This window comes from Cydia strobilella, chromosome 27, assembly GCF_947568885.1.
Source record: "Cydia strobilella chromosome 27, ilCydStro3.1, whole genome shotgun sequence".
Lineage (NCBI taxonomy): Eukaryota > Metazoa > Arthropoda > Insecta > Lepidoptera > Tortricidae > Cydia > Cydia strobilella.
Window position 1 is genome coordinate 5,058,605 of NC_086067.1, and position 23,552 is coordinate 5,082,156.

Sequence of the window (23,552 nt, forward strand, 5' to 3'; positions counted from 1 at the left end):
ATATATAAAAACTCAAAAATGCGCGTTTTCCCAGAGATAAGACCTAGCTAGATCGATTTATCGCCCCCAAAAACCCCCATATAGCAAATTTCATCGACATTGTTAGAGCCGTTTCCGAGATCCCCTAAATATAAATATATATATTACTCGTTTAGAGGTATAAGATTATATATTTAATACATTATATTAGATGATTATGGGTACTTAATACAAAATAAAACTGCAACATTTAGAAATTTTATATTTTTTATTGAATAACTTTTTGTCAATATCACAAACTATTCTTATTCAGGTATTCGAATAAAAAAACTTCTAAAAAGTCCACATAAAAAAAATCTCGTGCTGATGGACGATAAAAAAATGGGTACGTTGAACAATTCGTTAAACTTATCATGATTTATACAGAAAAGGCAGGAAATAGGAAGTAGATTTCGTCCATTGTCCCTTTTATTGCTCAACAAATTTCAATGAACAGTTTTTTCACGATTCATCATACATTGAACCAAATTTAACAATGGAGAACACAATTGAGTTATTTTATTTGGCAACACATTGTTATAACACGTTTTCCAATTTTTGAGAGTATGCTGACTCAACCGTATAAAACCATACAATTATAAATTTGGTATAGGATTTTGAGACCAATTTTTCGCTATGCGATTAAGAATAATCTTGTTCAAAATGAAAATGAAATTTTATTTTAAACCGCCAAGTTTCTTAAAAAAGACTGGGCAAAATCACCCGTAAATAGGTTTAACAGCAAAATTAAAATATCACTTTCATTTTTAACGCACTACTATTACGTATTTAGAAACCAAAGAACATTCCCATTTTTATAAGTTACAACGACCAGCGTCGTAATTTTTTGGCGTGAAATTTAATCCACGCGCCATTACGTATACGTACGCCTACATTGATTATTGCGTACGTGTCTTGATGGATATGGTTCTGATTCCTTTTTAAGTTTAGCTGTCCTCATTTTTTATCCAACAGCATAAAATGCTGCTTTAATGGTCCTTCTGAACCGGATATCCCAAGCAGAACTTATACAGCTTAAAAAAAATTATAACGACTGTACAAGAATTTTATTGGCGGTCCTTCCATCAGGATCTTATAATTGTTGGTCCTTCTAACCGGATACATCGTTTTTCAGCTTTTGTATGATTATAAACTGAAATAGATATCATATACGTAAGAAAAAGTGACCTATGCCTCCGGTGCCTAGGGCTGGGAACGCAATTCGCGGTCACGCGGATCACGGTGGCATGGGTCGAATTTTCCCAAGTATATGCAATCTCTTAAAGGCTTACGGCGCCCAAGCAATATTTTTTATAAAATTTGTTTCCTAGTAATTTTGATTATGTTGTTGAAAGTTCGATGTAACTTATATTGGTGGTTTCTTGTTTAAGCTTTAGGCTTCTCCTCCTTTATCTCCTCCTCCTTTTTCTCCTCTTCCGGGGCGGGGGTGGGGAGCTCGGGGTATTCCAGCTTGGCGCCCTCTTCGCAGGTGAAGATGGGACAGCAGCCGGGGAAGGGGGCGGTCTTGTTAGTCTTGTCTGTAAAGATCAGAGATGATGGTTAATTTAAAAGTTAATGTAAATATTTTTTGGTGGAATTAGCAATTATTTGCTTACTTCACAAGACATATACAGTCAAATCTCAGCTGAAGTTTACTGGCGTAGAGGTGTCACCTATTCTTCAGATTATAACCTACTTACATGTAGAGGAAGGAGCCCTGTCATTGAAACTCAGAGCAAATGACGAGAACAGAAAGTTCTGGAATGAGGCCAGAAAACCCAGCGTGGTAAGTCCTCCATAAGTAGACAGGTAGACAGACAGGGCTGAAGTTTGCGTGAGTACACTTAGGATTAGTATAGATAGGTCCTCCAATCCAAAGCTACTGTCTGCTATGATGAATGGAAAATGGCAGCGGTCCGCAGTCCTTGACCAGTTCCAATAAGCGTGGAAGGGTTTTCTCTCTAACTACACAAGATCCAGGTGTTCAACCTACCTGTGTCAAGCTTGCATTTGGGGTTAGCCAACGCCAGCGATCAGCAGTCCTTGGCCAGTTCCAATAAACGATGAGGCACCTCACTGACTTTATTAGGGCCAGGTTTTTATTTATATAAAAGTTCAGATGAACCTACCTGTGTCATGTTTGCATTGCACTTGGGGATAGCCAACAGCAGCGGTCCGCAGTCCTCGACCAGCTCTAATAGGCTTGGTGGGGGTATCATCGCTAATTACACAAGATCCTGGCGTTCAACCTACCCGTATCAAGCTTGCACTTGGGGTTAGCCAACGGCAGAGGGCCACAGTCCTCGACCAGCTCCAGCAGGCGCGGGGGGGTGTCCTCGCTGACGACGCAGGTGCTGCGGCCGCAGAACGGCGCCAAGTCCCAGGTGTTGCCGGGCTCGACGGTCGCGCAGCGGGTTGATGCGAAGCACATTCCGGGGAAGTCTGGGGAAGAAGTAAATTGTTGTTAAATTTTTGAGAATAGAAATGATAGAGTTTTTGTCTATCTTGGTTGCGCGGACTTGGACAAAACAAAGTAAGGGAGTGTCATTTAAAATCATATTAGAAATTATTTCTTAGAAATTTGATATTAATGATGACGTTATATTTCCATTACTGTAATTCCATTACTATAATTCCGCCTTTTGCTACTACTACTACTACTACATTACACTTTGTCATTGCAAATACCATGCAGAATTAACTTGGTCAGACTAGTCCGTTAAAAATACATCGTATAATGCTCACAATACTTAAGGTAAAATCATACATAAAGTTAAAAAGACAGATAAAATCAAATATTAAAAGCCACCTATTATATGTGATATCAATAGGTAATGTTAAACTTAAGTTTGACCCAATAAACTGCGTGTTAAAACATATTTTTATTATGAATATAAACACTTAATACAATTCGACAAGTTTTAATTTTTTTACTACGTAATAACCTCCGTTAAAACATTATTTTTATAATACGAAAGTACAGCCCGTAAAAGCGTGAGCGTGAAAGTGTATTTAAATAAGAAAACAATAAGATGCCTCACTAAGACCGGTAGTCTTATAGTCGCCATATTACCATACTTACTGAGGTCATAATGCCATCTCTTTCACACTTGCCTTAACAGAGGGCCTACCACGAACCACGTTCGACGTGTTGCCTCCCTGTCGCACTTGTAAATTCGTATGTAAGAGGAGTCGGTAGAGGATGCATAATGAGTAATAACAGCAGTCACCAGTTGGTACAGTCGCCATCAGATATATCGGAGCGGCCGAGACGTTCACAAATATCTGAACACGCCTCTATTGTTAGGGCGTTAGAGTGCGTGTTCAGATATTGTGAACACCTTGGCCGCTTCGATATATCTGTTGGCGACTGTACGGCGGATACAGTCGTCTTAATTATGGTCAACAAATACTCGTAAAATGACACTGGATAGAAAGCTTGAGAAAGCCGCCGTGTGGCCTACCGCAAACGCAGAAATGATAATACTATGGACATTGTTATTTTATCCTAGTTATCAAGTCCACGGACTAGCTGCCCCCATACAATCGAAATTACGCTCTCATTTTAAAACATTCTGAAATAATATCATATTTGACATGAACATTCATGAAACATACATATATGTCTATGCTTGGTACTCATAGACAGTATATACAAGTAGTTATAGACGCGCCACCGAGCGACCGGGGGTAAGAGAAAGAATATTGATATAAAATGTATACTACGCAATTTATCCGGTTTGCATGTCCAATGTCTTTTCTCTTTCACTCTTAATAAATTTCGGTATTTCGCCATAGCCTCCTTGCTAATAATGCCCACATGATGCCATAACCCGACCATGAAAAAATGCCCGGTCGGTGATAAAGACAAAGCATGGCACTATTTTCTCTTTCCTCGTATAGGAATCGCAATAAGACTATCTTTCTCTATCAAAGAGTGTCAGGCCCTTGTTGGTACTAGTCTACGTTGATAAAAATTGTAATATTTACAAAGAAATTAGAACGATGATTAGAAGTTTTATATGCAAAAATAAATAAAAAAATAAAATAAAAGTTCTACCCGGATTACAAACGGTGCAAAATACTGAGTTAATTTCAAGGTAATTTTGCTTAAGCACAGCTGATCAACCGCTTTACTAAGCTCATTAGTAATGTATCCAGTAAGCTACATTGAGTCCAAGGCTGGCGTCTAGACCGCAATAGTGTCGCAACATGTGTCGTAAGTGTAACGTACCATATCGTTAAATCATCTGCAATTGCCTCTCCACCTATTTAGTCTTATTTCGGGGTCTCTATTGTTTCCCATAAAGTTTTAAGTCATAATGTATTGTTTGTCCGTATTTTCGTTAGTCATAATTTGGTTTTTCTCAGAAACGCGTAACTTTTCAGGTTTGCCAGAATTCAAACCTAGCTTAACCTATCTATAGGATAACCTTACGAAAATCCTGAAAAGTTAACGGTTTCAGAATTATGACTAATGATAATCTGACAATCATATTACATTATGACTTTCAATAACTATGTCAAAGAACGGAATCCCCTTATTTCGTTCTTGACCCTATATACAAGTTTCGTCCAAGTTTTATTACAAAGTATACAAGAAATAAAAGAGAAATTCCGCTGCAAATTATGTCAAAGTAACCTAACTTAACCGTAAACCAGAGTTATGGGTTTCATGCACCATGAAAATATTTTAGGTGAGTGGGCAAAGTTGTAGGAATCTTCCAGATATCAATATGCTTAATATTTTGACTTTCCAAGTTTAGTAGGTTTCTGATTATATTTAACTAGCTATACCTTTTACTATGATGTTAAAACAAGTAAAGTTAAAACAATTTTTGTACAATATTGGGCAAAGTTGTAGAAATATAGGTTTAAAAAGTCAGAATCATCAACAAATATATGTAATCATAAACTAAAAAACAAAGTATTGTAAACAAAAAGAGAAATATTTTTACACTTAGAAGCGAACAACAAACAAATGATGATATGATATGATCTCAATTCTCACCGCAACTATGTATGGGAAAAATGACTTTTCTTATATCATAGGGTTATTGGACTCGTATTGTTGATAACTACTGGAAGTTTAAGGTAAAAAGCTTTAAATATTGGACATTTCGACACTTGTTCAAATGTTGACACATATATTAAAATGCAAGTTCAAATGTTGACACAATATGATGATGTCCATTATGTGGTATGAACTGTAAACTTTAAAGGGCAATTGCCAAATAAATATGTATTATATATAATTATATTTTTTATTGAACTAAATAAGTGACTCAGGTTTTTGAGTGAATTATGATCACTACACCTTATAAAACAAAGTCCCCCGCGGCGTCTGTCTGTGTGTATGTATGTTCACGATATACTTAAAAATTACTGAACGGATTTTCATGCGGTTTTCACCTGTCAATAGAGTTATTTTTGATTGAGGTTTAGGTGTATAATTTGTTAAGGTTTTGTACCCCGTGAGAAGCTGGGGCGGGTCGCAAGTACTCAATAAAGTATCATGACATTGCAAAGGTTGCAATAAACTATTTGCCATTAGAAATCAATCTCATTGACACTTTACAATTTCGGCATAAATTGTAAAGTGTCAATGAGATTGATTTCTAATGTAAATGTAAATTGTAGAAGTCTGCTAAAAATGGTATTAGATGGGCGTTTTCTAAATAAATATTGAAAGCCTGATTCGCACAGATCCTGGTGTTTTTGGATTCTTTCAACTTAGAATCGCATATTCAATCCTGATGATTAAAAAAATGTCCCAAAAATTTCTATGAAAATTGTACATTCCCCTACGTCACACACATACAAGTGAAAAAAAAATCACACTAGTTTTAACGTGACGTAATGGAATGGACATTTTGGGACATCTTTTTTTAATGGCACGATGGAGAATGCTGTCGATTCTGAGTAGAATAGAATGAGCCCAAGAATGTCCAGATTTGAAAGAATAAGGTTTTCAATATCTATTTTAGAAAACGCCCAGATGTTTAATTTCGTAACATTATCGAATTAAATTAAATTCGATTATCGAATAATTTCCTTTTCCGGTGGACACAGCTTATGTAACGACGAAGTCAAACAGTAGTCACGGTGTATAAAAGCGAGAGTGAAATCGTATTGCACGCCACAGAATAGATAAACACAGAAGTTTCACTTTTTAGCTAGACCGTATAATTCCAATATGGGGCAAAATTAAAAACTAAGTAAGTATCAAGTAGTTTTATAAAAACAGACATTTTGATATTTAATTTGAGATAAATTTAATATTACCCAATGCTTTCAAAACTATATAATATTGAAAACATTTCCATATGTATTTATATTATTTACACTTGCTGATTCTATATATTAAAATGATAAATAAATGGTTTTTCAAAACTGATTTCTTGAGGATGTTAAATTGTTTTACTGAATGCTTTCAATAGACATGAATTTCAATAGATTCATTTCTGATTACTTTTTACCGCTTTTAACGTCTGTTTTCGGCATGTATCTTTAATCAATTGTTTTGCTGCGGTAACTGCTTTTTTTATTGAGGTGTATGTACAATATAAAGTATTTAATTTATCTAATTGAAAATGTGTCTAATAAACATCTTTCTAACTTAATGATTATATTATAACGGTATTCTGTGACGATCTATTCTCCGGGTGAAAGTAGCTACTCCCGCGCCTGTCTAGATCTGCGCCTGCGCGAACTGGGCCGATAGCCCGCCATTTTGAATTTTGCAACGTTTGCGTAAGACACCCCTTTCAATAGGTTGGATCTATGATAGTGATGTGAGTATAATCCTAATCTCAAAGTAAACAAGGCGTAAATACTAAGCAACATTTACTTTTATTGTTTGTTGATTTAGGTTTGCGAACATGTCAATTACAGGCAAACATGGCATGCACGTAACAGTTACTGCTTTCATTCTTTTTTAATATAACCTAATATAATAAATAATTAATGTAATTAAATATTACCAAATAAAATGAATATGAATATTAATAATTAAATAAATGGAAATCCATATACCATGCTCATCTCACAAAAGATTAACATTACCGACATTAAATATACTTATTTAGGTGATGAAACTGTCGTTATGTTGTTATTGCTATAACAATTATAATTATTTACTTTGTTAGTACCTACAACCTAGTTAACTAATGAAACAAGACCTACGGTAATTCAAGAAGCATACTTAAACGTAAATATTTAATGATGTTTATAAAATCGTTTGAATTCATATCGTCAATTAAAATATAAGGTAAAATTACATTAGACAGCTAAATATCAGGATATCCTGTATTTTATATACGATTTTTTTGTAATGCATATTTAGATTACATATCTATTACGTAATTGCGCAAAACCATTTCAATAGAATGAGATCAATTAAAAGCACAGGTCAATCTTGATAAATAGTCACAGTTTTATCCCAGAATTCCCGTCCGCTTCCCATCCGGAATTGGCTTTTTCCTTGAACAGTCTAACTGTGGGCAAGAACTATAAAACTTTAGATGACCTTATGTAACTTTTGTTAAGTGAGCTAAATTAATAATGCATATAGAGTGCCGTTCTAGAAGTTTCCAAGGTCTGTACATTCACTTCGACTGAATGTTAATAGACGGTGAGTTTTAGCACCTAACTGGCGATAAACAAGTTAATGTTTTGATGTTAAACACAAACTAAATGTACCTACTTTATACTAAAGGTACCTACGTATTTAAATTACTTATGTAACTAACTTGTAATTAACTTGTTTAAAAACAGTGAAAGACGCTAATATCACAACTTTACTGTGCACAACAATGCTCTATGCTCTTCATTGGTTGCGAAATAAATACAGGATATACATATAAATACTTCTGCAAGAGGGCAAAGTTGCGTGAACATTTTCAATATAATATTGTTCTTTAGAAATAATATTCCTTAGAAGTCGAGTCTGAAAGTGATTTAAAGCAATACATTTATGAAACTGACAGTTTTATTAAATGTTGCGTGAAACATGGAATATTGAAGAACTAACTGTCTTCTTTTGTTTTATTTATCTATTTTTAAACGTTTATTACAAAGACTAGCTTATTGTCTAAGCCAGAAAAACTAGAGCAGCTCGTTTGACTAGTCACCCGTTGACCACGAACGCTGTAAAGGTGTATTATAAATTCAATATACGCGATATAATCCGTTTTCATAGTTTTATTTCATGAGTAACTATCGCGGTAACCGAAGACAATATTAGATATATTCTAATTTACAATGGAGACCCGTCGTAGATGTGTGTTATAAATCAACTTAATTAATTCAATGCATAAAACACGTTCCATTATAATTGTTGTACGGAACACCAACTGGTTCATTAAAATGCAGTGATTCTAGATAATCAATGTTTATGTAATTATGCCAAAAGCGGATTATCTAGTTTGAACATAACATCCAGTTCAGTGCTTAGTCATTCGTCACATATACTTTTGTTGTTGAAAACATTGCTCGTTAGTGGGCATATTTTGAGTTTAGATTGTAACTTTGCACCACACCATATTTTTTATATTTTTTTCAACCCTGTGTATTTTAATTGGTAAATTAGTAATTGAAAAATTCTCGCTTCGGGACCTTCTTCTTCTTTTTTTACCTTCGGGACACATTTCGGTGATTCCAATTTTCCTATCTAATAATTTGTAGTATCGCTTGCAGACATCTGTGCTTGATAAAAAATAGTTTAATTACACAGTCCATCCATTAATTTAAATTATACAATCTGGCAAAAAAGAGTAGAAATTAAAAAGTGGCAACACTATAGTGTCGTCCCGTTTTTCTTAGATTGATTTGAAAGGGACGACATTACAGTGTTTCCACTTTTTAATTTCTACTCTTTTTTGCCAGACTGTACCTTTATTGGGACATTTTTATTGCGAAATCCTAATTAAAATTATTTTGTCTTAACTTTGAACTAATTGTAGGTACTGCTTTTAATTGCCTACATTTTTTTGTCCTACATTAGTCATTAGAATAAATGACATTCAATCGACATCTAACCGCAACAAATAAGTGTGAAATTAGTTCATTTCCTGGTGTCCTTAAGAATATAAAAGTGGCCATTATACGGCGACAAGAATATAACATATGATTAATCAGTATGAGTCAGAATGCGCTCTTATTTCAAATTATATTTTATACGATACAATTCCTATTTATCTATTCGCAAATAACTTGATGACAAGTGTAAATAGATGGCGTTCTTTTTTATCTAATGCAATAATTGCTCAGAGCCCGGCCAATAAACGATCACCATTTGGCTAGCAGTCGTATAGTGATTTTAATAACAGGTTAGTTATTAGATCTGGATTAGTTATGGGACGGATCTAATTCATAAGTGTTAATAAAATCAGAATACACCTGTAGGCTCCTCGCAGCTTATTTGTTCAATGCATAAGTATTGCAATTCAGCAAGGAAATTCTACCAGTATGTAGATCTTGATAGATTTAGATCTTTAGTTTTATATTAACTTTAATGGCTGTTTGCACAATTTAGTATGTCCGCCTTTCTACTTTGTATATTAAGTAAGGGTAAAATCAATCATTTTACAAGAGTAAAGCTGCAGATAGCATTAATAACAAACTTGACGTAAGTAAGTTGTTAATAAGAAAAATAGTAAGAATTTATATAAAACATAAAAACTAGTCTAATTGACCTAATTTTTCAAAACATAATCTAAAACAAACTTAAATGATAATGACTTAATTTCATTAAATTTTACACACAACTTTGTTTCTTATTACGACAAAATTAAATCTTAAATTGGAGTTAAACAATGGAGAACATTCAGACAATCATGAGTATTAATATAACATTGTAACGGGGTAATCTATAAACACATTATATTGCCAGGTTAATTAAGCGATTATAGACCCTGGATCACTGCAATAAGGCTCCTATTTGATATTTTGGCTCCGCTACTGGTTTTGTGGTTTTTAATGCAACTTTTGGAAGTCAACTGACTGGTTTGGGTTAATGAACTTAAAGCTTTAAGATTGACTTTTTGTATTTTATAATGCAATATAAAATGTTGGTTGTCCCATGGAAAATATCGGCCTGATCACACAATTTTTATTTGGTACAATTTTTATTTTTACATGGTAAAAGTTGCTCAGTTTGACATAAAATGTACGTAGGTAAGGAAGTAAGTAGGTATCTTTCTACAACCCGAAAGAGCTGTCACGGACTGTCACTGTCAGTGTCGACTTTACGCAAAAGCATCTAATACAGAGTCAATGAATCTTTGCTTTTAAGGAAATGGGTATGTCAATAGATTTAGTTATACCAAGACAAGTAATAAGCTAATGTATTGTACCTATTTTTGTGTCACTTTCCATACTGTCGAATTAGGATTTCCTGTAATGAGGGCTATCGTTTTTTTGCTCACCAGTTGACGCCTCTGTTCTTCTTCTTCTTCTTCTTCTTTTAAAATTATGGCTTCAGCCCAGTGGGACTATTTCGCCAGTATCAAGGTATTGAGAGGTTTACAAACGACAAAAATTGTACGGTTGTACAAGACAGTGTACGGTGATTTGTTAGCTCTTGTAAATCGATAGCTAGTCTTTACAAGAAGCACGTGGACTACCGGCCGTTGACTCCAAGATGGTGGTTAAACGCGCTTCAAAATTAATTCTCCATTCACTGCACACTACCACATTAGTTTACTGTATAATAAGCTATCGATATTACACTTTAAACAATATTAATAAGCAAAAAACAAAGTAATTAATCACGATGCTAACTATCAAGATGGCGCTCGAACCGGAAGTCGACGCCTCTGTTGATGGTGGTCCAAAAGACTAAAGAACAGCTGTCAGTCATTGAAGTGACAAGTGACATTTGACATTTCGAACTATGGAAAAGACCACCATCTACACTAGCGCCCCTAGCGGCGAATTCATACGCGTTAGCCCTCATTGATGGTTGTGTGTATGTAAAAAAAAAAGTACAATGATTTTGATAGCTTACGCAGTACCAGTGTTATTTACACGTCATAATTTCATAGAAGTTTGACGTTAAAAATAACACTTGGTCTTGGTCTAACTCTAGTATAATAGTGAAATAAAATCAAAGACAATCTAAAGGGGCCCACTGACTATCAGTCCGCCGGACGATATCGGCCTGTCAGTTGTTCGGAACTGTCAAATTTTTGTTCTAACTGACAGGCCGATATCGTCCGGCGGACTGATAGTCAGTGGGCCCCTTAAGGTGTAGGTATTCTGATTTTAATAACAGGTTATGAATTAGATCGGGATTATGGATCTGAGTCTGGAGTATGGAGTTATGGGTCTGATCTGTCAGTGTCAAAAGTGACATTTTTGGTTAAAGAAAGACACTGACAGATCAGATCCATAACTAATCCAAGTCTAATTCATAAACTGTTATCAAAATCAGAGTACGCCTGTAAGATTTACATAAAAAAGTTACCCTATTATCAATAAAGGAAATAGCGCTCTAAAAAAACAACTGTCCAAATCATTGAATTGATAAACACTTTAATTTTTTATTTGTTTGTTAATTAAAATAAGCACTGATTTGCTTTGCTTTGCTTGCTTAGCTAAGTAGTTTTTTTAGGGTTCCGTACCCAAAGAATAAAAACGGGACCCTATTACTAAGACTCCGCTTCCCGTCCGTCTGTCACCAGGCTGTATCTCATGAACCGTGATAGCTAGACAATTAAAACTGACAAAATCAAAACATGATGTATTTCTGTTGCCGCTATAACAACAAATACTGAAAACGGAATAAAATAAGTATTTAAGTGTGGCTCTCTTACAACAAACGTGATTTTTTTGCCGTTTTTTGCGTAATGGTACGAAACTGTTCGTGCGCGAGTCCGACTCGCACTTGGCCGGTTTTATTTTAAATTTATACCATTTGACGAGCCAATCTGACCGAAACAACCAAACCAATAGGCAAAGACATGTTACATACACAAGACATACCTTTAACATCAATCTGATATCAATCTACTCCATGGCGTCACTATCTGCATGTAAGGAACTTGCATCAGTCCGGATTCGAACCCGCAACAGCTACGGAACAATGTGCCAACGTCCGCTATTGTGACACGGCTTGCAAATTACACAGCCTGTGTATGACAGCTGGTCTTTTTCAATATTGTAAGAATTACAAATACCTACTCAAGATTGCATACAATAAATAATGATATATGTGGACAAACAATACATTATGACTTAAAACTACATGGGAAACAATAGAGACCCTAAGCAGTCACTTCAGCCTATTGGCGCTTACAATTTTAATGTAGTGATTGCAGACATAAACAAAAGATTAATAATACCAAATACAGATATAACTCCGTAATAGATGGATACAGTCTAAGGAAAAAACGTGCCTCGAAAATCAAGAAAATTTGATTCTCGTTCAAAGGGCGCTACTAGCTTTGGCCTAGATATGGTGTTGAAGGTTTCGTTTGTTATTTAACAATTTTAACGCATATCAGTGAAAGAACATGGGTCAAAATCATAAAAATAATTAATGCAAATAAAAAAAAATCATTTATCCATATTTAAATACATTTTATCGTATTTTTATAATCTTCATTTTAGTTTTAAAGTGTGTCGACAGATGACAGTGAATTTACTGGGGTTACAAAATTTACTATGACAGAGTACCGCTCTAGTATAAGTTACTCTATGATAATTCAGACAATATGTACATTACTGCATAGCATATTATGCTATGCAGTAATGTACATTAAGTGACTGGTTAGGGTCTCGATTGTTTCCCATATAGTTTTAAGTCATAATGTATTGTTTGTCCACATTTTCGTTAGTCATAATTTGGTTTTTCTCAGAAACGCATCTTTTCAGGATTGCCATAAAACAAACCTAACCTAACCTATCTATAGGATAACCTGAGGAGAATTATGACTAATGATAATATATGAAAATCATTACATTATGACTTTCAATATGTCAAACAAAGGGACCTCGACTGGTTAACATCAGGCAGGCCGCAAGCTTGTTTGTCACCATTGTGGTATAGGTACAAGAAATACGGGGCGTTTTCTATGAAAAGGGACCTTTTTGTCGATGGCGCTTACGCCGCACAGCGTCGCGCGTCATTGTATTTATATCGGAGCATCGTTTATAATGGCGTAAGCGCCATCGACAATAAGGTCCCTTTTTATAGAAAATACCACATATAAGAAGTAGGAACGGTTAGTGTAATTTAAAAACAGGGTTCTCTGTACTTCTATTAATTACGAGTTACCAGTTATTAGTAATTAATTCGATTTAATACGATTTCTCTATCAAACAATCAAAATCGACCAAATCAGTGCGATTGACTCATTATGATTGCTGAAATGCCGTTTTGTATCGATTGACATGAATATTCATTGTTTACCAATTCATCAATTACCCACCGGATTTCATATTTCCTTCAATAAGATGATAATATTTGATTGTTTTGTCCGTTGAAAACAAACAAACAAAAATAAATATTGTTTCACCACATCCGTTGGAGCTAGGGTTGCCATACGTCAGGATTTGTCCGGACATGTCAGGATTTTTGACCCTTTGTCCGGATTGCGGCCGGACTTGGCAAGTGTCAGGATTTTTAGGAATGACCCACCGCAGAAAGCAGCGCGCCACCGGAGCGTCGTTCAAGTAACGCCAAATCTCTGTTACAAGAAATGTCAGGATTTTAGGGTGATGTCAGGATTTTTATCGGGACTATTAATTCTTCCATATGGCAACCCTAGTTGGAGCAGAGGGCAAAGCCGCACACAGTGGGCAAAGTTGCACTTTGTCATCTAGAATGTAAAGTCATGTAATACTTATTTCGAATTGTGTGACGGAATGTACCTACTTTTATTTAATGAATTTGAATAATAAATAAGTGTGTGCATGTAATCTTTACGCGCTATTGAAGTGTAAAACTTCTTTAACGATGACGTTTATCGCTATGTTGGCACTTTGACGTGTTTTATTGTGCGTGTGTCACTACTGATCGTTACTTGCGTCAGAAAAAAATCTGAGTTACCCTCTAGTCGCGCCTAAAGAAGTTTCTTCAATAAATATTAAATATCCTAAATTTGGATTAGATTTGTAAGGTTTTACAGCTAGTATTAGGGTGGTGTTCCACTGAGCACCAACACCAGTTTACGTGGGGGCTTATTGTTTCTGGTCCAGCCCTAGAATATGCCATCTTTTTACCCTCGGTCTTAGTCTTGTTCGTTTAACAGGTTTCTGGCTAATTCGTTACAGTGGTTTTGAAGTTTTTTTGCTTGTACGTTTTGCAGTATTCGTTTAACTCTTGTTTTATAATTGGTATTTCTGTAAATTGCATGATAATTTTACCAAGAAAGTTTCCAGTTGTTCTAGAAATTTTGAGGTTTTTGCAATTTGCACAATGCACATTGCTAGTTTTAACTGCTAGGTTACCTAATTACCACCAAGAACACCTCAACAGTTTCCAAAGCCCAGTAATTATCACTTTACCTACTATGATGCCTAACCACAAACCATAGGAAAAACCCAGACAATTATGTAGTGCGAAAACCAAAGGTTGACCGGACCTGGGCATACCATTTACATAAGTTATGGTGTTTTTATACCAATAAAGTTTTTACGCGAATGGAAAATAACTCAAACGATGTTGAATGTAAATATTATTGTTTACATTTGACTTATTATTTAAGTTTTAAGATACCAAAGAGCTACAGAGGTATTTGACAATTTTGAAGGGCGAACGTCTGAACGAACGCATGTTTGGAAAATTATTTGATATTTTTGAGATTAAATAAAAATGTTATTTGTTATACAAAACTAATATTACTTGTTATTGTTGTTGTTACGAATGGAAAATAACTCAAACGATGTTAAATATGAAGATTATTGTTCTTGTTTTGACTTATTATTTAAGTTTTAAGATACCAAAGAGCTACAGAGGTATATTTAACAATTTTGAAGGCCGAACGTCTGCACGAACGCATGTTTGGAAAATTATGCGATATACTTGAGATTAAGGGTTTCCGGCAAGCTCGGTTCTCCATACAAACGTAGTTCCGCTCTCATTTTAAAACGACTAGCTAGATTGCTCTGAAACTTTGTACTTACAATAGGATAAGGTATATCTACTCGTATGTCTGTAATTAGTTTATGTAGCTTTAGATACCATAGTTAAAAAAAATAGTTTTTCATACAAAACTTGTTTTTGCTCTATATCGTTTGTTTTATAAACTGGAGCTATATAAACTAATTTCAGACCTAGATATACCTCATGTCATTGTATGTGCAAAGTTTCATTACAATCCAACACGCAGTTTTAAATTTTTTATGGTAAGGTGCAATTCGGCCGAGCTTGCCGGGGACTTAAAAAAAAACTATAAGTACTTGTTATTGTTACGAATGTTATCTTTAATTCATTTGTCCGAACCAACTGCCGCACTAGGGCAGTAAATTAGCACCATTATGTACTATAAAATACCTTCTCTCCTCCTCCTCTCCTCCTCCTCTCCTCCTCCTATATATCTCCTCTTTATGTCTTAGTTTCAAGCTATACCAATGTAACAATAATAGACCTCGGGCCAGGAACAGATTTCCATGACCAATCGCCTCCCGGGCGAAAACTCGTATAGTGGTTAACGGCTATGTATGATGAACCCTCGTGAACTTCAGCTGCCGCTCCGTTGGTGGGTTCAGGAATGGCAGCAAATAAAGTCTATAAAAAATTTTTGTCATCGCCTCCCGCTTGATACTTTGTCAGATGATAGTTTAGATGCTATTGTGATGTATATACACTGTAATGTCATGTAAATGTGTTTTCAATATTGTGATTATACAAAATCGTCAGCCGATTGTATCGCTGTAGAAAGACCGTCAGCTGGTCACATGAACATGTAAAAAAGAAAATTCTTTTCAGTCATCGGCGTCATTGCCTCCCGTTTGATACTTTGTCAGATGATAGTTTAGATGCTATTTTTAATAAAACAGATCGTCAGCCGGTTGTATCGCGGTGGAAAGCCTGTGTTACGCGTTTCGGTGGCTGCCATTCCTCAACCCACCAACGGAGCGGCAGCTGACGTTCACGAGGGTTCATCATACATAGCCGTTAACCGCTATACGAGTTTTCGCCCGGGAGGCGATGACTGACGAAATTTGCGCCTGGCTCGCCGGCCATAATAACAACCGAAATTAGAGAATCGCCTAGAAACAAAGGAAAGTAACGGCAGTTATGTCAGTTTTACATAATTGTGGATCGTTGCCCGATTACATGGATCGCGTGCTGTCATTGCAGAAACGTTTTACTGTCAATTCGCGGTTATTAATTACCTGGCTGTTAAAACTACGTTAATCGTGCGTATATAGGTACTTATTTATTAGAATGTATGGATTCTCGTACGTAAACTCGACATTTTTTTTTACGAATATTACGCCTATTTTATTACAAGTTTTTTCAGTTTTTATATTGATACGTGTGCCTAAGACTAAATTAGACTGTATTTAGACTAAAAACAATTTTTTCAAAAAAAAAACTAAGGGCTTAATTGTTTTTTTTTTTTTTTCAATTTTTGTTAATAAGATTTTGTTAGTATTATCACCGAGCATTTGGAACCTAATAAAGTTTGGGGGAAAAATAATGTATTAAGTTAAAATTTAATTTTCCGTAGTTTTAATTAGTCCCTGTTAAATACCATCCTGTACCATAACCGACTCAAAATCATTATCGTATCAAAAATGTGATAGCTAGGTATATAGTTTTATTTGTGGCACTCCCACACTTTTCACGTCAAAACCCGTGCTTTACTCGTTTAATACCCACAACCCAACCCTTATCCCAGGTAGTATTTATACGTCATTATGACGTCCATTACGTCATTATGACATATAAATGACGTCACTTGTACGTCGCTGACTTTGCTTCCTGGGTATTGAGCTTATTGTGGGGCTAGGTCGACTTGTGTAAGATTGCCCTATAATATCTACCTATTTATCACCACGTCTGTCTGTTTGTATGTATATATTCGCGATAAACTCAAAAACTACTGAACGAATTTTCATGCGGTTTTCGCCTATCAATACAGTGATTCTTGAGGAAGATTTAGGTGTGTAATTTGTTACGGTAACCTGTGCGTGCGGCGGGTCGCTAGTTATTTATAATAATTTAGCTAGGACTCTAGACACTTAGTAAAGCTCGGTTGCCATATAAAATTATCAAAATGAGAAAATTACTATATAATTAGCCTCGTAATGTTTGTGTCATCATTTCAAGCTTCGGTGGTTATTTGGGACATATTTTACATTGGTTGACTCGGAGGCATTTACCTTACAACTCGAATGAACACACTACCAAAATATTGTAGAGTTGGATCAAAGCTAATGCATCGCATTATGAGCCACCCCACGCTAGCGTCGCCCGAGCGTCACTCACACGTCAAAAATCACTTGCGTTTCTATGTGTGAACGGCACATCTGCGCACCTGGCGTTATGCGTCATAGTGTAAGTTGCTTAAAAACAGTACTGAGCGGCCGGCAAACGGCCGTCAATCTGCTGTCGCGGGGCGAGGTAATTCGAGTTGGGGCGGGGCGGTGCGTGGCCGTTCTGTATGTCAATACTATTACTTATTCTGTGGTTCAGTCAACTATGGCTGCTGCTGGACGCAACGTTGGCGCAACTCAGCAGATACGCCATTTTCCATAGCGCTGACTAGACGCCGGCGCTTTAAAAAACGCTAGTGTTGGGTGGCCCTATGTCATCATTAACGTAATATTTCTATGAAAATATGACAAGCGTCATAAATCATTTTTAAAATAAATCATTCTTAAAATATTTATTTATTAATTTTTTATTGCACAAAAGAAAAATTTATCGTACAAAAGGTGGACTTAATGCCAAAATGCATTCTCTTAACCTTCGTCAACCTTAACCAATATTAGAGAGAGATTTTTTTTCTTTTAAAACTTTTTCATTACACTCATAATTTACCTAGTTTCATTACAAAAAAATAAGTAGATATTTTTCTTTTATAAATATCTAACTAAAGGGACAAAATAAAAATTGTTACTTGATTAACATGTATCATTAACATATGTGCCAAAATATTAATAGTCTAGTTTATAATACAGTTGTCACATTTTTTGTTATTCTGGTTTAACTTAATTAGGTTATTATCTTAATTTGTAGTAGTAGTAGTAAATCACTTTATTGTACAAAACAAAAATTGTTAACATGAAATTCATATATATATATATATTTTTTTTGTTTACTTTCATTGAATGACCCACAGTTGCTTAAAGTTTTTATTATTAGTATTTTTGAAATAACACTAATTATCACTATTTTTTTTATATATATATATATATATATATATGACTTTTATAGAAAAGGCAGTTAGGATCTTTCCAATATTCATTAAATTAAACATCTTACAAAAACGTATATTGTACTTTACATTATAACTAACTACTCGAAATATTATATCAGATAGAAACTATTATATTAGAGAATTTATGCTTTAGGCTCCAGTAAATCTTATTTATTACTACTTTCATTTTTATTATGATTTCCTCCAAACACTTCCTTAAACTTTTACCTATAAAAACTATATGTGGTAACACCACTATCATTCACTCATTCAAAGACACTGACCTCTCAAAACATCAGCAGGGATCAGCCTCCTGAAAGTCTTCGGTCTATCCTCCTCCTTTTCTTCGGCGAACGCCAGAGCGAGAACGGCGAAAACAACGAAAACCTTCATGGTTAAAACTAAAATAAAAAACACCTTACGAGTGTGAAAAAAAAAGTTACGCGCGCTCTTCTGGCTGACAGCTCCGCGTTCGAGCGACTGAGTTCGGAATTTGAAATTCGCGCCATTTTATGCAATGGCCGTAGGGAGGGGAAGATGGGGCTCAGGGTTGGGTGTCGTAATGCTTTTGTCAGTTAATCTGGTATAGCTTCAATTGGTTTAATGACAAAATGTGTTCGATTGTCTAGTGAGCAGTTTTAATAATTAGACGATAAAAGAACGCCCACGAACGGTTTTTGTACGTCTAGTGTTGGGCTTGGATGTTAAAATGTCATACTTATATAGACACATAGAAGCTTTAAATTAGACACTGTTTTAAATAGTTCCTATTATGATATATTCTTACCTGTCTTAGGTACAGTCAAGGAATTTGATTTCAGTGCCGTTTCGTATCCTGTCACGTGACAATCAATATAAAAGCCGCTACGGATCTCATCGTCTGTCAGCTTGTCACTGTGACAAGCTGACAAGGTACGAAGTGGTATATTTTACGTACCTACATCAAATACGTTGACCGTCCTCTAATAAATAATAAGTTTTTGGCGAAGATTTAATTTTTCGTACAAGCTTTTATCGCTGACTGTACTTTTTTTTCCACGGGCAACTAATCGAGACAATTCTAACAACCCGACAATTAGTTTGCTTTGCGTTGTTAAAAAAAAAATGCCCAAATTACTAAAGGGTTCTTTTGATTTTTCCATGATCCCATCATCAAATTTTAAATTTTAATTTTAATTTTACAATGCGACGTGTACACAGTTTTAAAATTTTCCAAATCGGTCAAACCCTCTTCGAGAAATCGGTGAATGTAAAAAAAAAATCTTCTTTTTATAATTAGTTAAAAACTGTAGACCTGCACACCAAAAATTTCCTAAAACAATGACAAAGTCAATCTTGTAAATATACGAGTATGGGTGGTCTACATAAGGTACAGTGATGTATGGTCATTGGTCAGTTATGCTAGTAAGGCCCTGTAAATTACAATGAAAACTCTGTTTCAATCTAATTAGAACTCTTAATAAACAAACTAAAGAAGCATATCCTTTGTTTAACTGCATTCTCAAACATAATCATAATCATTTATTTGTCGCAAACCATGGTATTACAAAGATCACTAGACTTATATTGACCGGGATATAGATCGTGATTACCTTTTGTATTATTTGTGAGCTCCCGATATGATATTTAGACGCAGTTACATGCATCATGTTCACGGGTGATGCATGTAACTGCGTCGAAATATCATATCAGGAGCTCACAAATAATACAAAAGGTAATCACGGTCTACAACATAAGTCTAGTGAAACAAAAAAAAAAAAAAAAAAAAAACTAGTGAAACTAACCGTGAATCATTCAAAACTCTATTACAGAGATGTTATTAAAATTAAAATAAGTACAGTCATGGACCCTCTAGAACGTGGCATACGAAGTAGGTACATCGTACATCCCGATTTACTTTAGGGTCAATTTAAATTTTTTATTGTCAATTTTATTTCTGTTTACTTATTGGTTTAAACATAGGAACAATAACGAAACTTATAAACTATTATTAAAATTAAGTATAGACTAAATTAATTTATACTTTTTTTAAATCTAGTTTTTATAGAGGCTTTGGACACTCTAGTTGTAATTTATACTTAAAAATAAGTTCAACATAAACTATTGATTTATCATTGATTAACTTAAAAATACGAAATTTTTGTATTTAGGGCCTTAGAAGGTAAAGCGTGTTGCTTATTCTTTGCAAATAAATACTTACTTACTTACTTAATTTAAGTTATATTTCATGTTATAGTTTGTCAAAGGACTGTCTCATTTCAAACATAGACAGAGATAAACATACCATCTTTGCCTTACACTAGCACCCAAAAAAAGTATGAGTATAGTTTTTTTGGTTCTCATTTACTGTCAATTTAGTTTGACCAACTATAATTTAAATTACATTCGTAATATGACAAATAAAATTTTCCTCGTTGAAATAATTTCGAAGAACCGGACCGGTCGGCCTTGCTTTATATACTTAACAACAGATGGTCAGTCTCGAGTGTCGAGACAGAGATATATACGTTATAAGACTGTCAATCCGATATCGGATGTCAGAAGGAAGTAAAATGTAATATATACAGGATGGAAATAGATTTTGGGTCAGTGAGGGCAGCTACCAGGTCCCGTGTTGCTAGGCGAAAATGGTCTTAGGAGACTTTCCTTCGATTTCAAATTAATGAAGATTGGCGTTTACAGATTTTGGAAAAAACATACAGGGTGCGACAAAATGGTCATTTTTGACAAACTTTTTTTTATGCCAATCGATCCCATTCTTGTTCAGGATCAAAAGCTTGTATGGGACCAAAGAGAAATTTCCGGCTAGAAATGCCATAAACCGAGAAAAACTTTCCCCATACAATTTGTATGAAAATGAAAAAAGTTTTTTTTACATGTATTTTTTTTATGTCAATCGATTCCATTTCTATCCAGTATCAATAGTTTCTTTAGGGTCAACTTTCGGTAATGTACAAAAAAGCCAGAAATTAAAGAAAACCGTTTTCATACATTTGCAACTCTAACCTTTCTTGATTCAACGTCATTTTTATAACAATTAATAATTCCTGTATGTTTTTTCCAAAATCTGTAAACGCCAATCTTCATTAATTTAAAATCGAAGGAAGGTCTCCTAAGACCATTTTCGCCTAGCAACATGGGATCTGGTAGCTGATCTCACTGACTCAAAATCTATTTCCACCCTGTATGTGTTTCTCAGTTTATTTATGCATTTAATAAATCATTATTACTAAAACCGGACAAGTGCGAGTCGGACTCGCCCACCGAGGGTTCCGTACTTTTTAGTATTTGTTGTTGTAGCGCCAACAGAAATACATCATCTGTGAAAATTTCAACCATCTAGCTATCACGGTTGATGAGATACAGCCTGGTGATAGTCAGATGGACAGACGGACAGAGGAGTCTTAGTAATTAGGTCCCGTTTTTACCCTTGGGTACGGAACCCAAAAAAATCACGTTTGTTGTATGAGATATTTATATTATTCTGTTTTTAGTATTTATTGTTTTAGTAGCTGTTATAGCGGCAACAGAAATACATCATCTGTGAAAATTTCAACTGTTTAGCTATCACGGCTCATGAGATACAGTGTCACAATGTTAACAAAAATCACTGTTTTTATGACTACTAGTAGTTATTATTTAAATGTCTCTAACACATTAATATTGATAGACATCTTTATTAAACAGATTATGCTGTTATACGGGTAACAGTTGTCTATTGTAATAAATAATGGTTTTTAATTTAAATAACAGTTTTAATCCTTAAATCCATAGTGATGGAGCCTACACAATAAAAAGCATATAATTTTAGGCATAATTAGATAAAATTGATTTGGTCCTGTATAATTATTTTGATCGTAAATTAATAAATTTTCAGATGTTTTATTCAAATTTGCGCAGTATTTTAGTTTAAAAAAAATACATTTGTTTTAAGACGAAATGGTGGAAAATAAGGAAAATTTGGATAAGTTGGGGATTTTTAATATGTGATTTAGGCGGTTTTTTTCGGGGTTTGCAATTATTTTTTCCCCTCACTAGCTCGGAAAGTTGTCTTTTATCCTTTAAAACAAGCGGGGAAAAACGCATTTTATCCACTAGTGGGGAAAGTAATTTGACCTTGGATGGAGCGTGTTTAAGTAGCTTGACAGATAACAAAACGTAAAACGCTCATAATAATGATTCGTTTGATATTAATTATCATTAAACAAATGGTTTGAGAATCTAATAAAAAATACCAAATTTAGCTTTATTTAATGATTGTATGTCATAAACCTTAAAGTTCCATAACAAACGTTTGTTTTTTAATAATGATGTTAAATATAATTCTGAACGCACAAGTTGAGTCGATGCAATTTCAAAACGCATCATTGACATTTCATACTTTCATACGTCAGAAATGTCAACATTGTCAACAAATTTTTTACTTAAAAACTTCTCACGTAAAAATACAGAATTTCCAGTTTTTTTTGTTATAATATCGTAAAAAAATTAGTGATTTCAGTGATGAAGTCATCTTCATAATAATTCTAACGCCTGTGGATGTTGCACTTTCCTCGCTATAGTGAGGTGAAAAGTTTTGTGTTACACACGGGTGCAAATGTATTTTACTTCTCGTGTGTTGAAACACTTGCTACGCTCAGGATTCTATTTTAGAATCCTTTCGCTTGCTCGTGTTTCAATTCCACACTCGCGGGTAAAATACAATTTTGCACCCTTGTATAACAAATAACTACCTAATACATCTTTGTCATAAGTATATCACAAATAGTGTACCTTTCTGATGGTAGTAAGATTTTTCATATATCTTACTAAAAAATATATATGTACATTCTAACACTGATTTAGCAGTAAAAATCGATGTTTTTTTTTTAGAATCAGTAAACAATTGCAACACATATTAATTTTAGGCAAAAATAAAAAAATATGCATTTAAGTGTTAAACTTGTTTTCAGAATATATTCTAACCAACCGGTTTTATCAGATCAGATCCATAACTACTTTAGATCTGATTTATAACCTGTTTGTTAAATCAGAATATGCCTGCTAGTCCCTCAATAAGCTCAATAAGGCTTGTAATTATGTGGTTACTTGGCCAAATTACTAGTACACTTCATAAATAGCTATATTTTGAAAGCAAATCGATTTTACTTAGTCTGT

General features: G+C 34.5%; 1 protein-coding gene across 1 annotated transcript; it reads right to left on the bottom strand.

Annotated features, from left to right (window-relative positions):
• Nucleotides 1-228: 228 nt before the first annotated feature.
• On the bottom strand, nucleotides 229-18,895 carry LOC134753636 (uncharacterized). Its single transcript, XM_063689572.1, has 3 exons — nucleotides 18,680-18,895; nucleotides 2,272-2,460; nucleotides 229-1,556 (listed from the first exon to the last, which is right to left on the bottom strand). The coding sequence occupies exons 1-3, from the start codon at nucleotides 18,786-18,788 to the stop codon at nucleotides 1,405-1,407; spliced, it is 450 nt and encodes a 149-aa protein (XP_063545642.1). The 5' UTR covers nucleotides 18,789-18,895; the 3' UTR covers nucleotides 229-1,404.
• Between the last annotated feature and the right edge of the window lie 4,657 nt (nucleotides 18,896-23,552).

Excerpts from the sequence above, each read along its gene's own strand:
- LOC134753636 (XM_063689572.1), bottom strand. The coding sequence starts at position 18,788 with ATGAAGGTTTTCGTTGTTTTCGCCGTTCTCGCTCTGGCGTTCGCCGAA. Across the intron at positions 2,461-18,679 it reads CCCTGCTGATGTTTTGAGAG|ACTTCCCCGGAATGTGCTTC; the intron begins GTCAGTGTCTTT and ends CTTCTTCCCCAG. Across the intron at positions 1,557-2,271 it reads CAAGTGCAAGCTTGATACGG|ACAAGACTAACAAGACCGCC; the intron begins GTAGGTTGAACG and ends TGATCTTTACAG.